This window comes from Equus quagga, chromosome 16 (assembly GCF_021613505.1).
Source record: "Equus quagga isolate Etosha38 chromosome 16, UCLA_HA_Equagga_1.0, whole genome shotgun sequence".
In the NCBI taxonomy this organism is placed as follows: Eukaryota; Metazoa; Chordata; class Mammalia; order Perissodactyla; family Equidae; genus Equus; species Equus quagga.
The window spans coordinates 8,607,643-8,632,724 of record NC_060282.1 but is presented as its reverse complement, the minus strand read 5'-3'; the positions used below and the strand labels follow the sequence as shown (position 1 = coordinate 8,632,724).

The 25,082-nt window shown below is 42.5% G+C and overlaps 1 protein-coding gene across 6 annotated transcripts in view; it reads right to left on the bottom strand.

Moving 5' to 3' along the window:
* The window catches only part of ZFAT (zinc finger and AT-hook domain containing), a 202,247-nt gene that overhangs the window by 91,138 nt on the left and 86,027 nt on the right, over positions 1-25,082 (bottom strand). For all 6 annotated transcript variants that reach the window (XM_046642476.1, XM_046642477.1, XM_046642481.1 and 3 more), the window contains 3 exons: positions 7,193-7,280; positions 5,239-5,388; positions 3,247-3,420 (listed from right to left, as the gene is read on the bottom strand). In XM_046642476.1, the coding sequence (XP_046498432.1) occupies positions 3,247-3,420; positions 5,239-5,388; positions 7,193-7,280 (412 nt within the window). The remainder of the gene's footprint in view (positions 1-3,246; positions 3,421-5,238; positions 5,389-7,192; positions 7,281-25,082) is intronic.

Below are 25,082 nucleotides of genomic sequence, written 5' to 3'. Positions count from 1 at the left end.
GACTGATACAGGGAATACACCGAAAACCAAATCATCGCAGGCAGGCTTTACAGCAACGTCTGAGCAAAACAAAGAGCCGATTCAACGGTCACAGGCTGAGAGGTGCGTCATGGCAAGCAAGCCCCCAGTACCAGCACACCCCCCGAGGAATTCAAAGCTGTTTCAGACGATGTCAAATGGGCCACATGCCATCTCTGGGAGGGAGGTCGTGTTCTTTTTTTGTGGAAAGGAAGATATTTTTCTTAACTTGACCAAACAGTTCCAAAGTTTATCCAAAGGAATAACAATTAAATGAGAAAAACTAAGAGATGTTCATAAAAAATAAAAAGAAGAAAGAATATTTGTGTGCATAATCATAAAATTATAGTTATTAAGATAGTATATTACAAAAAAATGTGCTAGAGTAAAGATCACTGCAACAAACCCAAACCTCAAAATAGACCCAAAATCTTAAGAAATTCTGGCACTTCAAAATAAAATGGAAAGGACTGATTTCTCTATAAATATGCTGAGTCAATTGATAACTGTTTAGAAACAAAGACTCCTACCACACACTTAACACCAAAATAGATTTCAAGAATATTAAATCTCATAAATGTTATAAACCCCTAAAATAAAACTTGAAGAAAATACAAAAGAATTTTCCCTTAAGAAAGGTTTCTTTTAACATAGAGAAATCGTGGAGGAAAAAAACATAAAGGAAAAGATTGATAAATTTAAATATGCAAAATAATTCAACTTCTATACATAAAAAGATATGGTAAACAAAATGTAATGATAACTTGGGGGGGAAATGTGCAGAATATGACAAACCCCTGAGATACAAACAGCTTTTAGAAATCTACAAGATAAGAGTATTACAAGAAAATGGCTAAGAGAAGTAACTAAACTTTTTTCAAAGCTTTTATAAAATTAAAAAGGAAAAGAACAGCCTAGAGTTTGATTAAAGTTATAGAACAGATCATCAGTGGAGCTGGAACTGGTCTATGATCCAGGACTCCACTTACCTCGCTGGCCTTTGAGAAAACACGAGACTATGGAAAGAGAGAAACACACATGAGTGCTGGCAGGCCTGGGGAAGAAGCCATCACCCAGGTGAGACCAGATAAAACATACTGTACCTCCTACTTCCACATCTATAGTCCTCTGTGACACTGGGCTCCTACAGTCACAGAGCATGCGGGGTAAAACAGACACAAGAAATGTTAAGGTCCCATGTCCTTCTTTTGCAGCATAACAAAATCGGGGCCCACGGAGGGAAGAAAGTTGGCCCACCAAGGCAGGCCCCCTGTTCCAGTGGCCTTCTCGTCACACCTGGTGACTGACGCCCTTCTTCCCAGATGGGTGAGTGCTTGAAAATGAGACATGACTTTACAAATACCTCACACTCTCAAAAATGTCAGGAAAAAGAAAAAATGAAGAAAAACAATGCCAATTTCCTGTTTTGTTAGAAAATATTTCATAATGCCTGCAAGACCTCTCCTTCTTGGGAAGGGTGTATTAGCGCTTTGACTGCATGCACGTCTTTGCTCATCTGAATTCCCTTGCCTGCTGAGGAGCACAGGGAAGCAGGTGAAGCGACAGGCGAGACAGGATGAGTGTGATCCCTCTGTGATACCACGACTCACACGGACCCCATCCCTCCACATCAGACAACGGTTGGTCCGTGGTCCCTGATTAGACAGGGGCCCCAGCTCGGAGCCAGGCATGCAGCCTCAGCACCCTTCCCAGGCCCCGTGAGCGCCCTCCAGACCCTGCCACCCAGCCCAGTGCTCCAGACCTCCCTGGCTCTGGGGACAGCCTCTTTTCATTACTGGCACTGTTTTATTAGAAATTTCAGGGAATAATGTGCTACCATGTCAAGGAATATTGGTAAGACTTACTGTTTTCAGAGGTGTAGAATTCATGAACGATTACATGACTTAATGCTTTCATTACTCAGGATATGACTGCTTTACTGTCATTGTCTTTTTAATTATTTTGATTATGGACTTTTTTATTTACAGTGCACTGCTTAAGTGTGAATAGTTATGGCTCTGGCTTTTGTTCAGCCTTAGGCAAGCCCGTGATCTTTAATTCTGAGAATCCCAGCTAGGCATTCAGCCTCTCCTCTGAGTCCCTCAAGCTCAACCAAATGCAGACACGATGGATGGATTCCCCAGAATATTCTTAAAATAAAGGTAGGACTTAAGAGCTGTATTGTCCTCTAAGCTCTGAAATCAAAAATCACTGCTCAAATCACTTTGATTTTTTTATAGCGAACTCCAATTTTTGTATACAATTGTGCTAAAGTAACAATATATTTATAAATATAGTTTTTTAATCTCATAGTATGGAGTAGTCACAAGACCCTCTCACAATGGGGGTTTTAAAGAAAAATGAAAGTGTTAAAGGTCTTTTGGTTTAGCTGCCTGTCTTCCTAAGATAATTCTGCCTTCTTTCCCTCTATTCAGCCCCCTCAGGCAGACTGTCCTGGCCACTGTGCCCACCGCCCACCACCCACCATGACTCACACCCTCCTCCCTGGCCATCCCAAGCTCCTTCCATCACGGCACTTACTTTACCAGGCCCTGCATGCTTCTCTCTCTCCCCACTGGACTATAAACTCCTTGAAGGCAGGAGCTGTCCCTTACTGACCCTGGATCCCCAGGCATGGCTGGCATATAGTAAGAACTCAATCAGTGGCTCTTAACGAATGAATGAAATTAGAAATCCACTCTAGTGTACTTTATCAAGGTCAAATCTGCCCAACTACTGTTTGTATTTTGAACTGAGCCCTATTTTGGACTGAATACAGAAACCCTGAGGAGGCTCGGATGATGAGAGCATCCAATGGAAACATCGGTCCAGGTGTGATCCCGGGTGCCCCTCACGACCCTTGGGCTCAGGCGGGGACAGAGGGCTGAAGAGGATGGAAACATCCAGATCAAGGCTTCCTGAGGATGCCTTATTCCCTGCCGCAGCGTCCCCTCCATGTCCACCCCTCACGTACACACACACGTGTGCGCACAGACACACACAGAGTACACGTTTCCAAGCACTGGTGGAGGTTGGGCGCAGCTCCAGTACTGAGCACGGGGCAGCAAGGATGCAGGCGAGGCCCCTCTGCTCTCTCTCAGAACAGAAATTCTACCACACACGCTCCTTCCTGCCTGCGGACACACCCACAGTTTCTGCTGCCCCGGGAATGTCAGCTTCAAACCACACCTTAGAGGGAAGAACACTCGTGTGGAGTCACTTACTCACCGTCAGCAGTGTGAAGGAGCTTGTGACTTTTCAACGTCCCTTTTGATTTGAATTTCTTGCCACACATGTCACATAGGTGGGTTTTCTCAGTGCTGTGACGATTCATATGGGCCTTGAGGTTGCTCTTGCTACGAGTTGCATATTCACACAAAGAACATTTGAAGGGTTTCACCCCTACCAGAGGAGAAAAAAGATACATATATACATCTACACAAGCACACACATAGATACACACCCATATCCACATCCACTTTGAATAAGGCAGTGCACTCGCTTGTCCCAAGCACGCGGGACCTCCCTGACCCTCTCACCAGGGCTGCTCCCTCCTCCTGGGGCTGCCAGGAGATTTCCCTGCTTCCCTATCAATGTTCCCAAACCCAGTAACTCTCTCCTGGCTGGGCTGCTTACGTGCTTCCCAGGGAGCAGTTCACACCTCTCTCCCCACAGTCTGGGGACACCGAGGGCACAGACCCTGAGCGGTTCATGTAGCAGACGTTCATTAGATTCAACTGAACTGAGTTAAAGTGAACAAAATTAAAGCAACCAAGGGTCTTGGCAAAAATCAGTGGGAGCAGGCACCCAGGATCAGATGTGAAAGCCCCTTTTGCTTCACAAATAAGCGGAGCTTTACAACGCTGGTTGTTGTTTTGGGGCTGATGGCTCAGACTCGGGGCATCCGGGCACTCCACTCCTCCTCCTGCGTTCAACAAACCTCTGCTGAGGACCTACTTCACGGTGAACACTGAGAATTGATACTGAAGCTGAGAAACCCTGGCACCCGCCTGCACGCTCCAGAGGGAAATGGAGACAAGCAGAAAGGCTGTCACGAGCGAGGTGACATGCTGTGGGGTGAGGGGAGCTGTGCCCACATCCGTACACAGAGCTGCATGAATGGATAAATATTACTGAGCCCAGCATTTTCAACCCTCATCTGTATGACCTCAGACTGCAGCTGAGGAAACCGAGGCTTTACCAAGGCTGCGGGATGTACCCAGGGGCGCAGAGCTAAGGGGCACGCATGCTGGTCAGAGAAAAAGTCTCTCCCAACCTTGGCTGTGCTCTCAGCTCCTTCTGCCTTGTCTGGGTTCCTATGCATCAGTTGCTGTTCTCTTTACTGAACTGTTGGTCTCTCCCTTCCTAACGGTTCCTTCTCTGTGGCCAACAACAGGCCATTTTTATGCCATATTGTAGAAAATTCTTATTTAGTTCTTCATCCCCTCTAGGAGCCGTCTTGCTCTTCTGCCTGCTGCATTCCAGGTTCCTAACTCAGAAGGGACCTATTGCAGACGTCTGCAAGGGCTTTCCCGGGCCTCCTGGCTCCGAGCCTCATCCACAGGACAGCCACATCCCTACCCAGGGGGAGAAAACAAAGTTGGCGACCTGCTGTCTCTAACAGTATCCTGACCTCCAACTTCCCAAAGTCCCGGAGGGCGCTCCCCGACACTTCCCTTCACAGGCATGCACCCCAAAAGCACAGCCTACGTTCCTCCTCTCCATCACTCCATCGCCACTCAACTCTTCCACGTTCTGAATTCTTTCTCTGCAGCATGAACAACAGCTCCCCACACTGCCGGAATCTGAGGATCTCTGCTGCCCTCCTCGCCTTCCTTCAATCACAACAGCAGCACTTCCTCAACACCCACCATGCACAGCGCACCATGGTGGGTGCAGAGCTACCACGTGGCTAAGGCAGAGCTGCTCTCGTTCTCCTGAACCTCATGCTTTCTGGCACAGGAGACATGCCGACTTATTTAACTACAACTACAACAAGAGCATAAAGAATTGCACACCTATGCTCATTGCAATTGCAACTAAATAAGTAATGATTCAAATCACTGATCTTAGCTCGGTGATGGACATACTTCTCCGTGTGTCAAAGAAATTCTAACTGCAGGGGACACGGAGCTCTGGCTCCCTCCTAATGCACTCCCAGAAGGAAGCACGGAAGCACAAAATTAAAAGGGTGCTCTATTCTGACAGATGAATACTCACCTTCATGAGCCCAAATGTGACGCTGAAGGTCTGAGCCATTCTTCATGAAATAGAAATCACAATACGGGCACTTCATGGCTCTCTTTCCAATCAGCCCTTTCAGCTGAACCCTCCTCCCCAGGACCTCGGAAATGGTGCTCATGGAGACCTCTAGAAGAAAAGCAGGACGGTGATCAGAAGCAGCCAAAGAATGTCGGTTCAAGTTAGATGTAAATGAACCTCGTGACGGCACGGGACCCCACTGGTCCATCCTGGCAGCACTAAGGTAGCAAATCGAGGTGTGCCTCACGGGATCACGTGAGAGGGTTTTCGCCTAAAAAGTTAAACTGGAATCTAATCAAGTCTCAGATCTAAATATCTTTTAACATAAAATGTGAGGGATGGAGAAACAGTATCATGAGGCAACAATCACACAAATGCAGATTGTGAAATCATCTACAGGAAAACCGACCGAGTTTCTCCAAAAAAATCAACGTCAGGGGGAAAAAGGCAGGGGTTGAGAGTGTCCCATAGAATACAAGAAACTGAAGTGACAGAACTAAAAGCAAAAGGCGTGAGTCTCGATCCAAACAAACCAACTGTAAAAAGAAAATCTTGTGTCAACTGGGGAAATTGTAAATGGACTAACACTAGATGGTAATAAGAAATGACTGTTACTGCTGTTTGTTTTAATGGTGACATGGTTGTTATGTTGAAAAAAAAATCCTTATTAATCGGAGATGCATTCTGAAGGTTTTTTATGGGAAATTATGTCTGGGACATACTTTAAAATATTCTAGAAAAAGAGTTTAGAGAGATTGATACATGAAATAAGTTTGGCAAAATGTAGATAACTAGGGAGGGTAAGTTATGCGGGTGCCTTCTATTATTCTGTATATTTTGTACATATTTGGAACTGTCCATAATAAAATGTTTAAAATAATGACAAAAGATGTTTTGTACGTATCTTCATGAGCAAAGGTTGGCTGGTTTAAATGAGTCTCCTCAGGTCACACTGGACACGGGTTACACAGGACACCGAGTAACAGGGGAAGGACAGGATTGGGATTCAGAGAATCATATAACCCACGTGTTCCACACAGATGAGGGCCTCAAGCTCCATCCTTTCCCACATAAAACAGGAGTGTCAGTGCACTTTCTTATTTATTTTTATCCATTATCATTTATAATCAGTGAGTCAGGTTCCTAATATCAGGAGCAGATACAAAATAGAGAGAGAGGGGCAGGACGGAGGGAAGGTGCAGTGAGCTTATCTGCTCCATTTATACAACACACAGCGCCATGTCCGCGCTCCCGGGTCCTGCTGGAGGTGGCTCCAGGGACCAGGGAGAAGGCACTAACGATGGCGGCCCCAACGCACGGCTCTCACAGGGCGGGGGAGAGGACCAATGACTAGAACACAAGGAGCCAGCGTGCTGTGATGGAGGAGGGGCCCTCCCCCGAGACTGGGGGCCACCAAAGCCTCCCCAAAGGTGAGGCTCTGAGGGGGAACGAAGAGAATAAACGGGAATTAACCAGGCAGAAAGGAAACGTGTCACAGGCAGCAAGAACAGAAGCAACGAGGCATGAAGGCCCCGGGAGCTTGTGCCTCACGCACCTGAGTGGTGCAGGGTGTGAGGACACCGAGGGTGACAGTCACTGCAACTCACCGAGGCTCCCAGGAGGGAGGGCACCTGCACTGTACGTGACCCAGGTAAGGCATTTAAGATTACAATAAAGCGGGAGGGATGCACTGAGACCGTGGGGAGACAGATCTGAAGACCAGACAGAAGAATAAAAGGAAGGAAATAATTACATAACCTCCCCAGCTTTAAATAAAGGTGAACGTTTCCCGTGAATACTCATATCCTCACCCTCTTTATTTCCATTTAGTGCAGTTGACATACAGTGCTGTTTTAAAATAAACATAAGCATTTTAAAAATTAATCGCCCACTCTAAAATGCACAGCCTTACCGGGATGGTTGGTCTTGATATGTGACTTTATCAATCGATCTTCTGAAAAAGACTTTTCACACACAGGACAAGAATAACTCCTTTTGTCCTTAACAAAAAGAGAGCATAATCACTTGACTGTCTTGTTTAAAGCTGGGCTCTGTGGAAAAATCAACACCACCATCACCACCACCAATTCACCAAAACTAGATGCATGGGGCGCCTTTCGAAGCACATGCCTGCACCTGGCCCCACACAGCCTGGGGGACTCAAGAGCAGTAGGGGATGGCATCAGCGACATTTCAGAAGGGAGGGACGGGGCTCAGAGATGACAATCCATGGAGGGCCCGGGCCAGTAGAGGGCAGGGCTCCACCTTGAGGTCTACCACGCAGACCAGCACTGCTCCACGACCCAACGCCCAACGCATGGTGTGCACGGGGTTTCACATAAGTTATTTCATTGAGACTCAAAACCACTGTTGAAGGACAGGTATCATCATGCTCACATTACAGATTAAGAAACCAAGGCCAAGGCAACAAGCCCAGATCTGAGAGGAAGAGCCAGCGTCGGAACCCCAGTGTACAGATGCCCACCTCGGCTCCTCCTACCACCCCAATGCCATGTCCCACCGAGGCTGCAGGCAAGTTCATCCTGCACGGCGGCTCCCTCCATCCACCCAGCTAACTGCGGTGCGACATTCTCAGTGAGGGAGAGGATTCTGTGAAGGAGCATGCTGTGGCTTTGGCTCATTCGCCTTTTCTCTCAGAGCTCACTTTAGGGCTGCTTCACATAATTTTTCCTAGAGGGTGAGTGTCATGGGTTAACTGTGTCCCCTCTAAAATTCACGTTGAAGTCTTAAGCCCCAGTACTTCAGAACGTGACCATATTGGGAAATAGGGTCATTGCAGATCTAATTAGTTAAGATGAGGTCATTAGGGAGGGCCCTAACCCAAAATAACTGGTGTCCTTATAAACAGGGGAAATTTGGACACAGACACGCACACAGAGGGAATGCCATGTGAAAATGAAGGCAGAGATCTGGATAACGTGTCTACAAACCAAAGAACACCAAAGATTGGCAGCAACCACCAAAAGCTGGGGGAGGGGCCTGGAATGGACTCTTGCTCACAGCCCTCAGAAGGAAGAAACTGCCAGCACCTTGCTCTTGGACTCCCAGCCTCCAGAGCTGTGAGACAATAAACACAGCTTGTTTAAGCCCCTCAGCATGCTGAACTTTGTTACGGCAGCCCCAGGAAGCTAACGCAGTGGGCGAGCAGAAGGAAGAAAAAGGGCAGCGGCCAGACTCCACATGTACTAAGGTGCTTCAGACGGCCGGCGGGGGAGGCCACAGCAAGTGACCCGGATGACAGAGGGCTGCGCATGTAAGTTTCATTCTTGCTGTCATGCTCAGCATCCTCATCAAGGAGGACAATCAAGGCATACAGGATCAGTGTGAACTGTCAAGCTGAGAAACACCTGACAAACCCACAACAGGCTTTGAAAGCGTGACCAGGATTGCCGAGTTTTACCAGCCCAGATCTTGCAAAGAGCCAAAACCTGGGTGGGAGGGTTCTGCATGTCCAGATGAACCAAAACAAAACCAAGACATGCAGGAGCCATGACTGTGAGGAGGTGTTTTGGGCCCTGTGTGTTCCAGAAAATGTAAACATAGTCCCTGCTCACTTAGACTGGCAGGAGGACTAACTCCCACCGTTGATGGAGCAGCTACTATGAGCTCGGCATTGCACCAAGTCCTTTCCATATCTTAGTGAATGAATACAATCCCCACAGCCACCCCAAAATGCAGTCTGCCCATACCAATAGATAATAACAATAACAATAGTTACCATTTCTTAAGAATTTACTGCATGCAGAGTGCTGTGTAAGGTACCTTACAGACAATGGACAAGGCATTTAAGAACCTGCCCAAGGTCACACCACCACAGAGAGCAGAGCTGGACACCCAAGGCAGACCTCTGGACTCCAGAGCTCTTGCTCCTATAAGACAGTGACTAGGACACAGACTCAGGGCTCAGAGGCCCTGAGTTCAAATCCTGGTTTCAGCACTGATTAGCCGGGGAACTTTGGGCAGGTGAATTAACCTGTCAGCACCTTAGTTTCTCCACCTGTAAAATGGCAAACAAGAACTGCCTCCTTATATGATTGCTATGAGGAGAAGGGAGATTAAAAACACATAAAGTGGTCTTCCAACTTCTGGTCATGCATGTAAGGAGCTTGGAGGTCTTCACTCCATCCTAACAACAAATGAAAAGCCAAACAAACCGAAAAAGCAACAACTCGTCCTAAGTCCGTAAGAGACAGGAGGTCACAGGGCAAACCGCCGCCCTCAGAACTGCAGACAGACAGGTGGATACAGAAAATCACAACTTACAGGAGCAAACCCGCCAGCAGAGACCTTCCTGAAAACCAGGACTAAAGTAGGGAACCCAGAACTGTAATTGACGAATTGCTGGAAGCTCACTGTGGACAGCTGTTAGAGTTAAAAATTCCAGAGGGAACCAGTTGCATGGGGACCTCCAAACATTTCTGAGCTTTACCCCTAAGAGCTTGACCTGGTTCTCATAGTGAATATCAGAGAAAAACTGTCTCATGCTCCCAGCAAGGAGAGGGGAAAAGGAACCACTTTGAAATATGCAAGAGCATTCTGTTCTTGTTAACACGGTCTGCTCTCAGGGGAAACTAGCTAACCAGAGCCTAGCCTGCTGGGTATTAGCAGAGCACAAGCTACCTAGGGAAGGGGAAATTCCCAATTCCAGTCCCCTACAGCCTTCCACAAGGGAGAAAGGAAATACCCAAACCCAGTCCAGTTTAGCCATCCTTTCTCACCTAAGCAGGGAGGGAAAAAAACTGAGAAACACCGGTGAAGTTCACGTCCAGAGGCACAGGCTCACCAAAAGACTGATGCCTCCCTCCCCTCACCTTACCTACACATTACCAAAGGCCTATTTACAGTAGGTCCTTTTACTCAGTACATCTTGTCCAGCTAGAAAGAAAAAATTACAAGACTTACTAAAAGGCAAAAAACAGTTTGAAGAGACAGAGGAAGCACCAGAACATGACTCAAATATGGCAGGGATGTTGGGATTATCAGGCCAGAAATTTGAAACAACTATGATGAATATGCTAAGGGTACCAACGGATAAAGTAGACATCACGTAAGAACAGATGGGCAAAGTAAGCAGAGAGAGGAAAATTCCAGGAAAGAACCAATAAAGAAATGCCAGAGATCAAAAACACTGCAACAGAAACGAAGAATGCCTTTGATGGGCTGACTGGGAGACTGGACCCAACTGACGAAAGAATCTCTGAGCTCTGTCTCAACAGAAATCTCCAAAACTGAAAAGCAATCAGAAATAAAAGACTGACAAAAATAGAATAGAACATCGAAGGACTGTGGACAACTACAAACAGTATAACATACATGAAATGAGAACACCAGAAAAAGAAAAAAAGAGATATAGGAACAGAAGAAATATTTGAAACAATAATGACTGAGGATTTCCCCAAATGAATGTCAAACACCAAATCGCAGATTTGGAAAGCTCAGAGAACACCAAGTAGGATAGATATCAAATAAAGTACATCTACCATTTTCAAAGAACAGAAAATAAAAGATAAAGAAAAAATACTGAAAGAAACCAGAGGAAAAGCACCTTACCTATAGAGGAGCAAAGATAAGAATTGCATCCATCTTCTCAGAAACCATACAAGCAAGAAGAGACCGGAATGAAATATTTAAAGTGGGGAAAGAGAAATCACCAAACTAGATCTCTGCACCCTGCAAAATTATCCTTCAAAAGTGAAGGAAAAATACTTTCTCAGACACACAAAAATTGAGGGTATTTGTTACCAGTAGACCTGCCTTACCAGAAATGTTAAAACAAGAGAGAAGGAAAATGATAAAGTCAGAAACTGAATCTACTTAAAGAAAAGGAGAGCACTGGAGAAGGAATAAATGAAGGTAAAATAAAAACTTTTCTTTGTCTTAATTGATCTAACAGAAACAGTTTGTTCAAAATAATAACAGCCACAATGTATTCCATAATGTATGCTTATGTATGTACGCTTATGTATAACTGAAATGAATGTCAGCACTGATACAAGGGGTATGAAGAAGGAATTAGAATCATTTTGTTATTATAAGTTACTCAATCCATAAAGAAAAATAGTGCTATTTGATAGTGGACATGGATTAGCTGTAAACGTGTATTGCAAATTCTAGGGTAACCACTAAAAAAAGTAAAAAAATAAGTATAAGTGATATGCTAAGAAAGGAAACAGAATGGAATCATAGAAAATGCTCAATTAAAATTACCAAAGGCAGAAAAAGAGTGGAAGACAAAAAAGGAACAAAGAACAGGGCAACAAATAGAAAACAGTAACAAATATGATAAATGTTAATCCAATTAAATCAAAAGCACTTTCAACATCAATGATCTAAATGCACCAATTAAAAGACGAAGATTGTCAGAATGGATCAAGAAATAAGATTCAATATATGTTGGCTACAAGAAACCCACTCTAAATATAAAGACAGATATAGATTAAAAGGAAATGGATGGAGAAAGATATAACATGCTAACAATAATCAAAGGAAAGTGGGAGTAGTTTTATTAATTTCACACAGATTTCAAAAGAGAGATAGTTATCAGTGATAAAAATGGGCATTACATGATGAGGAAAGGATCAACTCTCCAAGAAGACATCATAATCCTTAACACGTATGTGTCTAACATCAGAGAGTCAAAATACATGAGGTAAAAACTGATAGAACAGCAAAGAAAAAGAGATGAATCCACTATTATAGTTGGAGACTTCAACACCCCTCTATCATAAATGGACAGATCCAGCAGGCAGAAAATCAGTAAGGACACAGTTGAACTCAACAACACCACCAATCAGCTGGGTATAACTGACATCTATAGATCACTTCATCCAACAATAGCAGAATACATATTCTTCTCAAGCTCACATGGAACATTCACGAAATAAACCACATTCTGGGCCATAAAACATCCCTTGACAAATTGAAAAGAATAGAAATCATAAAATGTCTGCTCATAGACCAAATGGATTAAACTATAAATCAATAACAGAAAGATAGCTGGAATATCCCAAAATAAGTACAGATTAAACAGCACACTTTCAAATAACAAATGAGCCAAAATAGAAATCTCAAAAAAAATTTTAAAATATTCCGAACTAAATAAAAATGAAAACACAATTTATCCAAAATCAGTGGAAAGCAATGAAAGTTGTGGTTAGAGGGAAATTTATAGCATTGAATGTATAAGCATTGAATGAAGAAATAAGAGAGAAAATCAATCATCTAAGCTTCCACCTTAGGAAAGCAGAAAAAGAAGAATAAATTAAATTCAAACTAAGCAGAAGATATAATAAAAATTAGAGCAAAACTCAATGAAATTGAAAACAGAAAATCAATAAAGAAAAATCAATGAAACCAAAAGCTGGTTCTTTGAAAAGATCAAAAAAATCATTAAGCCTCTAGCCAGGCTAACTAAGAAAAAAAGAGACAACACACATTACTAATATCAGAAATGAGAGTGGATGCATACCACAGATCCCATGGACACTAAAAGGATAGTAAAGGAATACTATGAACAACTCTATGCCCTCAAATTTGACAACGTACATGAAACAGACCAATTTCTTAAAAGACACAATCTTCCAAAACTCACACAAGAAGAAACAGACAATCTGAATAGGTCTATTATCTATTAAAGAAATTGAATCAATAATTAATAACTTTCCAAAACAAAAAGCACCAGGCCCAGATGGGTTCACTGGGGGATTCTACCAAACATTTAAGGAAGAAATTATATGAATTCTCTACAATTTCTTTCAGAAGACAGAAGCAGAGGGAATACTTCCTAATTTATTCTATGAGGCCAGCATTAGACTAATACCAAAAACTAAGACATTGCAAGAAAAGAAAATTGCAGGCCATTATCTATCATGAACATAGATGCAAAAATCCTCAATAAAATATTAGCACATCAAACCCAACAATGTATAAAAAGAACTATGTACCACAACCAAGTGAGATTTATCCCAGGTATGCCAGGCTGACTCAACATTCTAAGATCAATTACTGTAATCCATCACATCAATAGGCTAAGATATAAAAATCACACAATCATATCAATAGAGGCAGAAAAAGCATTTGGCAAAATCCAGTACCCATTCATGATAAACAATCTCAATAAACTGGGAATAGAGGGAAACTTCCTCAACTTTATAAAGAATACCTACAAACCTACAGCTAACATACTTAATGGTGAGAAACTAGAAGCTTTCCTACTAACATCAAAAACAAGGCAAGGCGGGGGCTGGCCCCATGGCCAAGTGGTTAAGTTCGCGTGCTCCGCTGCAGGCGGCCCACTGTTTCGTTGGTTCAAATCCTGGGCAAGGACATGGCATTGGTCATCGAACCACGCTGAGGCAGCGTCCCACATGCCACAACTAGAAGGACCCACAACAAAGAATATACAACTATGTACCGGGAGGCTTTGGGGAGAAAAAGGAAAAAAAATAAAATCTTTAAAAAAAAAAAAAAAACAAGGCAAGGGGGGTCGGCCCCACTTGTGGTTAAGTTCACACACTCCACTTCGGTGGCCCAGGGTTTTGCAGGTTCAAATCCTGGATGTGGACATGGCACCACTCATCAAGCCATGCTGAGGTGGCATCCCACATAGCACAACCAGAAGGACTTACAACTATAAGATACAACTATGGACTGGGGGACTTTGGGGAGAAGAAGAAGAAGAAAAAAAAAAGAGAAGATTGGCAACAGTTGTTAGCTCAGGGGCCAATCTTTAAAAAAAATTAAAAAAAAAAAAGATCTGCACAAGATGAGTTAACCCTGAAGAACAAGTTTATATTAAAATAAAAAATCAAGGCAAGGATTTCCCCTCCCAGTACTTCTTTTCAACATCGTACTGGAAGCCTAGCTAATGCAATAAGACAAGAAAAGAATATAAAAAATATACAGACCAGGAAGAAAGCAACAAAACTCTCTCATTTGCAGATGGCATGATCCTCCATGTAGAAATTTTGAAAGAACAGAAAAAAAAATTCCTGGAACTACTAAGCAATTATAGTAAGCTTACAGGATATAAGATATTAATATACACAAGTCAATTGCTTTCCTATATACCGAGTGAGGAATTTGAAACTAAAAGTACAATGCTATTTACATTAGCACCTCACAAAATGAAATGCTTAGGCATAAATCTAAAAGAATACATACAAGATCTAGATGAGGAAAACTACAAAACTCTGATGAAAGGAATCAAAGAACTAAACAAATGGAGAGCTATCTTTGTTCATGGATAGGAAGACAATAGTGTCAAGAGGTCAGTTCTTCACAAGTGATACACAGACTCAATGCTATCTCAATCAAAATCCCACCAAGTTATTTTGTAGGTCTTGACAAACTGATTATAAAATTTATATGGAGAGGCAAAAGACCAAGAATAGCAACATAAAACTGGAGGAGAGGGATAAAGTTGGAGGATATGACTCAACTTCAAGACTTACTATAAAACTATAGTGATGAAGACAGTGTGGAATTGGTGAAAGAACAGACCAATAGATCAATGGAACGGAACAGAGTCCAGAAATAGACCCACTTAGATATAGTCAAATGATCTCTGACACAGGAATAAATGCTAGACAATGGAGAAAAGAGAGTTTTATCAAAAAATGATGCTGAAACTGGTCAGCCACGTGCAAAAAAAATGAATCTAGACACAGACCTTGTGCCCTCCACAAATACTAACTCATCATGGATCACAGACCTAAATGCAAAATGCAAAACTATGAAACTCCCAGAACACATAGTAGAAAACCTAGATGATGTTAAATATGGTAATGACTTTTTAGATACAACACCAAAGGCATTATCCATGAAAGAAAGAATCGATAAGCTGGACATCATTAAAATTAAAATTTTCTGCTCAGTGAAAGCCAGTGTCAAGAGAACGAAAAAACAAGCCACAGACTGAAAGAAAATATTTGCAAAATATATATCTGATAAAGGACTTATCCAAAATATACAAAGAACTCTTAAAACTCAACAATAAGAGAGAGAGAGATGTCAGCATCATGGCAGAGTAAGCCTTGCCAGTAATCTTGCCCCTCCAATATACAATGAAAAGGACATTCATACTCCACCACAGGACATCCAAACACAACATAAAACCGTCAGAGAGACCCACGCAGCCATACAATGGAGGGCAGAGAGGCTGAAGCCCCCTTGGAGGAGGTGGAATGGGGTAAGAGAAAACTTCATTCCCTCCTCTAAAGACTGCAATCCAGGACCGTGGGAGACCTCCCAGAGGGAAGTAACAGGGAGGGGACATTCATTCACAGGCACATCAAAGATCCTGGAGGGCCCATGCAGCCTAGAGGGAAGAACCTCTAGCAGGGTGAGAGCTTTCGCAGGAGGTGACCTTATCAAACCAACACCCCAGGAGAGCAGATAGCAAGAGCAGAGGGAGAAAACCCTGAGAGCGTGCAGGAGAAAGCATCCCTCCCCCAACTGCACAGCACAGTTCCAGCCTCTGGGATTTCAGCTGAAGGCAGAGGGCTCAGAATATGTGGCTCTTGACCCCCACCCAGTGGTGATAGGTGGTAACTGTGACCAAATAACACCAGGATGTGAAAAAACGGAGCCATTCCCTCTAGCAATATCCAACATTATATTAGATCTCCAGACCAGAAGAAAATGACAAGTACCCAGAAATCAGTGCGGAGGCCACAGAAGTATGTAACCTAAATCACAAAGAATTCAGAACAGTTATCATCAAAAAACTCAACAAGGTTAAAGAGAACGTAGAGAAACAATTCAATGACATTAGGAACTACTTCACAAAAGAGATTGAAACTATAAAGAAGAATCAATCAGAAATATTAGAGGTGAAAGACACAATGGAAGAAATAAAACGAAATACGGATTCCCTGAATGCTCAAGCAGACAACATAGAGGAGCGTATCAGCATAATTAAAGATAGACATGTTGAAATGCTACAGATAGAGGAGGAGAGAGAACTAAAACTAAAAAGAAATTAAGAGTCTCCCAGAAACATCCAACTCAATTAGGAAATGTGACATAAGAATTATAGGTATTCAAGAAGGAGAAGAGAAGAAGAATGGAGTAGAAAGCTTGTTCAAAGAAATAATAGCAGAGAACTTCCCAAACCTAGGGAAGGAGATGGAAATCCATGTGGGAAGAGGCTGCCAGAACCCCTATATATGTCAATGTAAAAAGGCGTATAGTAGTGAAACTGACAAAAGTGAATGACAAGACAGAATACTCAGGGCAGCAAGGCAGAAGAAAATAACCTACAAAGGAAACCCCATCAGTCTTTCAGCAGATTTCTCTGCAGAAACCTCACAGGCTAGGAAAGACTGGAATGACACATTCAAATCTTTGAAGGACAAAACGTTTCAGCCAAGAATACTCTATCCAAAGGAAATATCCTTCAGATATGATGGAGAAATAAAAACTTTCCAAGACAAACATAAGCTAAGGGAGTTTGTAGCCACAAGATCCACCCCCCTCCAAGAATTCCTCAAAAAGACCATCATACCTGGGGAAAGAAAAGGGGGAGAAAGGAGTTACAAAGCTTGGAGTAAGGAGATAAATAGGTAGACAGAATCAGAGCAGGCTAGCAAATACTCAAGTATAGCATTAAAGACAAAGGGAAGGAAAACACCAAAAACAAAAATAATCTTGTCATTTTAACCACAAACTCATAAGACAAGATGGAATAAGATGTGAGAAAAACAACTTAGGAGGGGAAGAGGAAAGGAACTGAATCGGTTTGGTATAAGAAAATTAGAGGCCATCAGAAAAAGGACTATGTTATCTATGAGATTTTGAATACAAACCTCAGAGTAACCACTAAACAAAAAAGCAGAACGGAGACACAAATAATAAATAAGGAGAAAACAAAGAAACACAACATAAAAAAACTACATTAACTCGATTGGTAGACCAAAATACACAGGACAAGAAACAAAGGAAATGCAGGAGAACCAGAAAACGAGTGATAAAATGGCAGCATTAAGCCCTCATATATTGATATTCACCCTAAACATAAATGGATTGAATTCTCCAATAAGAAGACACAGAGTGGTGAGATGTATTAAAGAACAAGACCCAACAATATGCTGCTTCCAGGAAACACATCTCAGCTCCAATGACAGACACAGGCTCAGAGTGAAGGGATGGAAGACAGTACTTCAAGCTAAGGGCAAACAAAAGAAAGCAGGTGTTGGAATACTTATATCAGACCAAGTAGACTTCGAGATAAGACAGGTAAAGAGAGACAAAGGGGGGTAGTATATAATGATCAAAGGGACACTCCATCAAGAAGAAATAACACTTACAAATAACTATGCACACAACACAGGACCACCGAAGTACATAAAGAAACTATTAACAAACCTAAAATAAGACATTAATAATAACACAATAATAGTAGGGGACCTCAACACTCCATTCATATCAATGGATAGATCATCCAGACAGAAAATCAACAAGGAAATGGTAGAATTAAATGAAAAGCTAGACCAGTTGGACTTAATAGACATAAACAGAACACTCCATCCAAAAACAGCAGAAAACACATTCTTCCCAAGTGCGCACAGAACATTTTCAAGAAAAGACCATATGTTGGGAAACAAGGCAAGCCTCAATAATTTAATATTGAAATAATAACAAGCATCTTTTCTGATCACAATGCTATAAAGCAAGAAATTAATTACAGGCAAAAAGCTGAGAAAAGGACACAGATGTGGAAATAAAACAACAAGCTATTGAACAAGCAATGGATCATTGAAGAAATTAAAGGAGAAATAAAAAAATACCTGGAGACAGGGGCCAGCCCTGTGGCTGAGTAGTTGAGTTTGCGCACTCCGCTTCGGTGGCCTTGGGTTTTGCCGGTTCGGATCCTGGGTGTGGACATGGCACCACTCATCGGGCCATGCTGAGGTAGTGTCCCACATGCCACAACTACAGGGACCCACAGCTAAAAAAAAAAATGCTACTATGTACCGCAGGGCTTTGGGGAGATAAAGGAAAAATAAAATCTTTAAAAGAAAAAAATTAACTGGAGACAATTGAAAATGAAAACATACCATACCAACTCATATGGGATGCAGCAAAAACCATATTAAGAGGGAAAGTCATCACAATACAGGCTCACCTTAACAAGTAAGAAAAAGCCAAAATAAGCAATCTCAAACTACACCTAGTTGAATTAGAAAAAGAACAAACAAAGCCCAAAGTCAGCAGAAGGAGAGAAATAAAAATCAGAGCAGAAATAAATGCTATTGAAAAATAAAAGGCAGTAGAAAGGATCGATGAGACACAGAGCTGGTTCTTTGAAAAGATAAATAAAATTGGCAAACCTCTAGCCAGACTTACAAAGAAAAAAAGAGAGAAAGCTCAGATAAATAAAATGAGAAATGAAAGAGGAGAAATAACAACAGATACCACAGAAATACAATGGATTCTAAGAGAATACTACAAAAAACTATATGCCAAAAAAATGGAAAATCTAGGGAAAATGGATAAATTCTCAGACTCTTACAACATCCCAAGGCTGAAGAAAGAAGAAATAGAGAATCTGAATAGACCAATCACAAGTAGAGATTGAAACAGTAATCAAAAGCATCCCAAAGAATAAAAGCCCAGGACCAGACGGCTTCCCTAGGGAATTCTACCAAAGTTTCAGAGAGGATTTAATACCTATCCTTCTCAAGCTATTCCAAAAAATTAGGGAAGATGGAATGTTTCCTAACATATTGTATGAGGCCAACATCACCCTGATAATAAAGCCTGACAAGGACAACACAAAAAAGCAAAAGTACAGGCCAATATCGTTGATGAACATAGATGCAAAAATCCTAAACAAAATATTGGCAACCCGAATACAGAAATACATCAAAAAGATCATACCTCAGGATCAAGTAGGATTTATACCAGGGACACAGTGATAGTTCAACATCCGCAAATCAATCAATGTGATACACCACATTAACAAAATGAGGAATAAAAACCATATGATCATCTCAATAGACTGAGAGAAAGCATTTGACAAGATCAGCCATTTATGATAAAAACTCTTAACAAAATGGGGATAGAAGGAATATACATCAACATAATAAAGGCCATATGTGACAAACCCAGAGCCAACATCATACTCAATGGGGAAAAACTGAATGCCATCCCTCTGAGAAGAGGAACAAGACAAGGGTGCCCACTATCACCTCTCTTATTCAACATAGTACTGGAGGTTTTGGCCAGAGCAATAAGGCAAGGAAAAGGGATAATAGGAATCCAAATAGGGAGTGAAGAAGTGAAACTCTCACTGTTTGTAGACGACATGATCTTATATATAGAAAACCCTAAAGAATCCATCAGAAAACTATTAAAAATAATTAACAACTACAGTAAAGTTGTGGGGTACAAAAATCAACTTACAAAAATCTGTTGCTTTTCTATACTCCAATAACGAACTTACAGAACGAGAACTCAAGAATACAATTCCATTTACAATCTCAACAAAAAGAATAAAGTACCTAAGAATAAATTTAACTAAGGAGGTGAAGTACTTATACAATGAAAACTATAAGACATTATTGAAAGAAATAGATAAGGACATAAAGAGATGGAAAGAGATTCCATGTACATGGATCAGAAGAATAAACATAGTTAAAATGTCTATATTTACCAAAGCAATCTACAGATTCAGTGCAATCCCAATCAGAATCCCAATGACACTCTTCATGGAAATAGAGCAAAGAATCCTAAAATCCATATGGGGCAACCAAAGACCCTGAATTGTTAAAGCAATACTGAGAAAAAAGAACAAAGCTGGAGGCATCACAATCCCTGACTTCAAAATGTACTAGCAAAGCCACAGTGATCAAAACAGCATGGTACTGGGACAAAACCAGGCACACAGATCAATGGAACAGAACTGAAAGCCCAGAAATAAAACCGCACATTGATGGACAGCTTATCTTCAACAAAGGTGCCAAGAACATACAATGGAGAAAAAACAATCTCTTCAATAAATAGTTCTGGAAAAACTGGACAGCCACATGCAAAAGAATGAAAATAGACCATTTTCTCACACCATACACAAAAATAAACTCAAAATGGATCAAAGACTTGAAGATAAGCCCTGAAACCATAAAACTCCTGGAAGATAACATAGGTAGCACACTCTTTGACATCAGACTTAAAATGATCTTTTGGAATACCATGTTTTGTCAGACAAGGGAAACAAAAGAAAAATTAAATAAGTGGGAATTCATTAGACTAAAAAGCTTCTGCAAGGCAAAAGAAACTAGGATCCAAACAAAAAGACAACTCACCAACTGGGAGAAAATATTTGCAAATCATGTATCTGACAAGGGGTTAATCTCCATAATATAGAAGGAACTCACATAACTGAACAATAAAAAAACAAAACAGCCCGATCAAAAAATGTGCAGAGGATATGAACAGACATTTTTACAAAGAAGATATACAGATGGCCAATAAACACATGAAAAGATGTTCAACATCACTAATCATCAGGGAAATGCAAATAAAAACAACACTAACATACCACCTTATGCCTGTTAAAACGGCTATAATCACTAAGACTAAAAGTAACAAATGTTGGAGAGGGTGTGGAGAGAAGGAAACCCTCATACACTGCTGGTGGGAATGCAAACTGGTACAGCCACTATGGAAAACAGTAAGGAGATTCTTCAAAAAACTAAAAATAGAAATACTATATGACCCAGCTATCCCACTACTGGGTATCTACCCAAACAACTTTAAATCAACAATCCAAAGTAACATATGTACCCCTATGTTCATTGTAGAGCTATTCACAATACCAAGACATGGAAACAATCCAAGTGCCCATCCACCAATGTGGTGTGTACACACACACACACACACACACACACACACTGGAATACTACTCAGCCAGAAAAAAGATAAAATCATCCCATTTGTAACAACATGGATGGAGCTGGAGGGAATTATGCTAAGCGAAGTAAGCCAGGCTGAGAAAGACAAACACCAGATGATTTCACTCACATGTGGAATATAAACAAGCACACGGACAAAGAAAACAGTTCAGTGGTTACCGGGGGAAGGAGGGGTGGGTAGGCACAGGGGTCAAAGGGGAGCACCTATGTGGGGACAGACAAGAAATAACGTACAACTGAAATTTCACAATGATGTGAACTATTAGGAACTCAAATAAAAAAAATAAAACTCAACAATAAGAAAACAACCTGATTAAAACACAGGCCAAAGACCTGAAGAGACACCTCACCAAAGAGGAGGTACAGATGGTAAGTAAGCATATGAAAAGATGCTCCACATCGTATGTCACCAGGGAACTGCAAACTAAAAGAGCAATGAGATGCCACTACACACCTATTAGAATGGTCCAAATGCAGAACACTGACAACACCAATGCTGGAGACGACGTGGAGCAACAGGAACTCTCATTCATTGCTGGTGGGGATGCAGAACGGTACAGCCACTTTGGAAGACAGTTTGGCAGTTTCTCATAAAACTAAACATATTCTGACATACAATCCAGCAATCATACTTCTTTGTATTTACCCAAGTCAACTGAAAACTTATGTCCACACAAAAACCTGCACACAGGTGTTTAGAGCAGCTTTATTCAAACTGCCAAAACTTGGAAGCAAGCGAGATGTCCTTCAGTAAGTGAATGGATAAACTATGGTCCATTCGAACAGCGGAATATTAGTGCTAAAAAGAAACGAGCTATCAAGCCATGAAAAGATGTGGAAAAAAGTTAAATGCATATTACTAAGTAAAAGAAGCCAATTTGAAAAGACTACATACTATATGAGTCCAACTATATGACATTCTGAACAAGGCAGAACAATGGAGACAGTAAAAGGATCCGTGGTGGCCAAGGTTTGGGGGGAGACAGGGATGAACAGGCACAGTAAGGATTTTTAGGGCAGTGAAACGACTCTCTCTGATACTACAATGATGGATACATGTCATCATACATTTGTCCAAACTCATAGAATGCACACCTAGAGTGAACTCTAATGTAAACTGGAGACTCTGGGTGTTAACTACTGCGTCAATGCAGGTTCACTGATTGTAACAAAGGATGTCAATAGTGTGGGAGGTTGTGCATGTGTAAGGACGGGATATATGGAGAAATCTCTGCACTCTCTGCTCAATTTTGCAGTGAACCTAAAACTGCTCTAAAAAATAAAACTTCTTAAAAGAAAACAAACACATAAAGTGCTTAGAAGAGAGCCTGGCCCATAGTAAGCGCTCAATACATCTAAAGACGTGTCTGCCCTCGTTTTAAGGTTGTTATTAACGCACCTCAGCCTCAGAGAGCAGACCTTCTCGTGGGCTCATGCGCTCTGGGAATCTCCAAGATGGGGATTTGAGCGAGCAGCCCTCCAGACCCTTTGTGGATTAGTTACTGCTGCTGTTGCAGAATGTCTCCGGAGGCTGGCGTTCCCCAGAGCACACTTCTGAAAAGGATACTTTATATTGAAAAGCAAAAACGATACAAAACAAAAGTCCCTCTGAACAGCCCGGATGCGCTTCCCCCAAACAGGTGGGTTCCCAGCAATGCTTGGGTTCAGGCGACGCTTGCGAAACTGCCCAGCCAATGCCCAGACTTCCACCCGGGCTACATCATGGGCTCAAGGCTTCCCAGCATAATTCTGTCACAGTCCTCCTCTGCCCTTGACCCTTCCAGGTCACTCCAACATGCCCAGAGTCCACACACAGGAACCCGTGCTCACAAAGCCATTTTGAAAGACACCCTGGGCCCTGCAGGAGGCCTGTCGCCACCCCCGGCTGCCCCCAGTGTCCTCACCATCAGAACTGATGGAGGTGTTCGAAAGGACTTTGAAGGAGTTTACAGTGATCTCCCCTGAGCCCTTGCTATTTGATTTTTTTCTTTTTATCTCTGATAGTCTGAAAGCAATTTATCTTAGAGCTTATGAGGGCCCCTCATTTCTTGATGCCTTTGAAGATTGTCAGAAGGACAGAGGCGGTGGGAAAGGGTGCTGGGCAAAGGGTACACTCCTAGGACTCATTTACTCCTTTTTCAAAACCTCAGTTCTGTACCGGAGATGAAAACCCAAACTGACACAGCAGACTTAAAAAGAGCGGTGGTTGAAAGAGTTCCTGGCAGAGGCGGGGAGTGAGAGCCCCACGCCGTAATGCCGGTAAGAGCCGGGCCTGGCCCGAGGGTGTGTTCGCTCCCAGGCAAATGACCTTCAAAGCTGCACAGGAGTCCTTGAAAGAAGAGAGGCAGCGGGAGGCGGCGGCGGCTGGGGGCTGGGGGCTGCGGTGACGGAGCAGCCTCAGGGCTGATGCTCCGACTAGCTCTCTCTGGGCAAACATTGCCTTGGTCTACACCTCTGTGCCACCAGGTATATTAACTGTTGCATAAGTAAGTGCACCTATAAAACGTTTGATATCAAGTCAAAAATAAATAAGGTGGGAGATCCCACTCTGAACAGTATCTCAGGAATAAAAGGTGACGGTTATGGTCTGCTGCCCTCTGTGGACTCACTCATTCATTCCTCAAACTTTCCAGGGCCCTGTTACGTGCTGGGCATTGCACTGAGGACAAAGGTGTGAGAGAGACACTGGCCCTGCTCACAAGTTAGGCAAGAAAGAGAAGTGCCAACGCACAGAGCCCAATAATCATCATGGGACATGCAGAAAGCGCGGTGAAGACAGGGAAGGTGACGCTTAGACTGTGACAGATTTGAACAAGTTAGAAAAGAGCCAGAATTGCACTCCATTTGGGATTTCAACTCAAGGATTTCCCTTTCCACTGAAAGCAGTCCGGTTTTGCCAGGCCGTTGCCGCCACCATTCAGAACCTCGGTCTTGCTAACATGATGCTGTTTCAGACACAGAACACCCTGTGGCCAAGATCTCCGGCCCTGTGGATAAACGCCCGAACAGGGCAACAGAGAAACAAACTGGGCTGTGATCACGGAAGAAAAGACCATATTCTTGCAGCTCTTGGAAAGGAAAATCCTTGCGTCCAAATACTCTAGTCCAATAACATTTTCCTCAACTTAAAAAAAAAAATACAGGGGCTGACCCCGTGGCCGAGTGGTTAAGTTCGTGTGCTCCGCTGCAGGCGGCCCAGTGTTTCGTTGGTTCGAATCCTGGGCACAGACATGGCACTGCTCATCAGACCATGCTGAGGCGGCATCCCACATGCCACAACTAGAAGGACCCACAACGAAGAATATACAACTATGTACCGGGAGGCTTTGGGGAGAAAAAGGAAAAAAATAAAATCTTTAAAAAAAATAAAAAATGAAAAAAAAAATACAGACAGACCCCTTTATTTCCAGAAAGATATTGGAGGTGGCTGGCTCTGCTTTCTCTGTGCTTTGCTGGCAATATATGATCTTAGCTTACTTCTAGCAAATACATGTAAGATTTTTTAAATATGTGTCACTTTATAGCCAAAAATAGATGATGCACTTCGCAAAGACAGGGGCCAAGCATGAAAGTTAAACATCTGTTGAGACACCATCACACCCTGGATGAATGCACCCCACCACCACTGTTACTACTCCTCTTTCTCACTAAGAAGAACAAAGACGAGCTACCACGGGCCGGGCTCTCCCTACATGCCTGGACTTGTGCTGCATCCCTTACAAACGTCATCTCACTAAATCCTCACAACAACCCTGGAGGCGGGGACTCTTATCCCGTTTTACAGACGAGGGTTCAGACAGGTTCGGTAGTGAAGCCACACTGCTTACGGGTGGGGGAGTCAGAATGCAAGAAGGAAGTGGGCCCCAC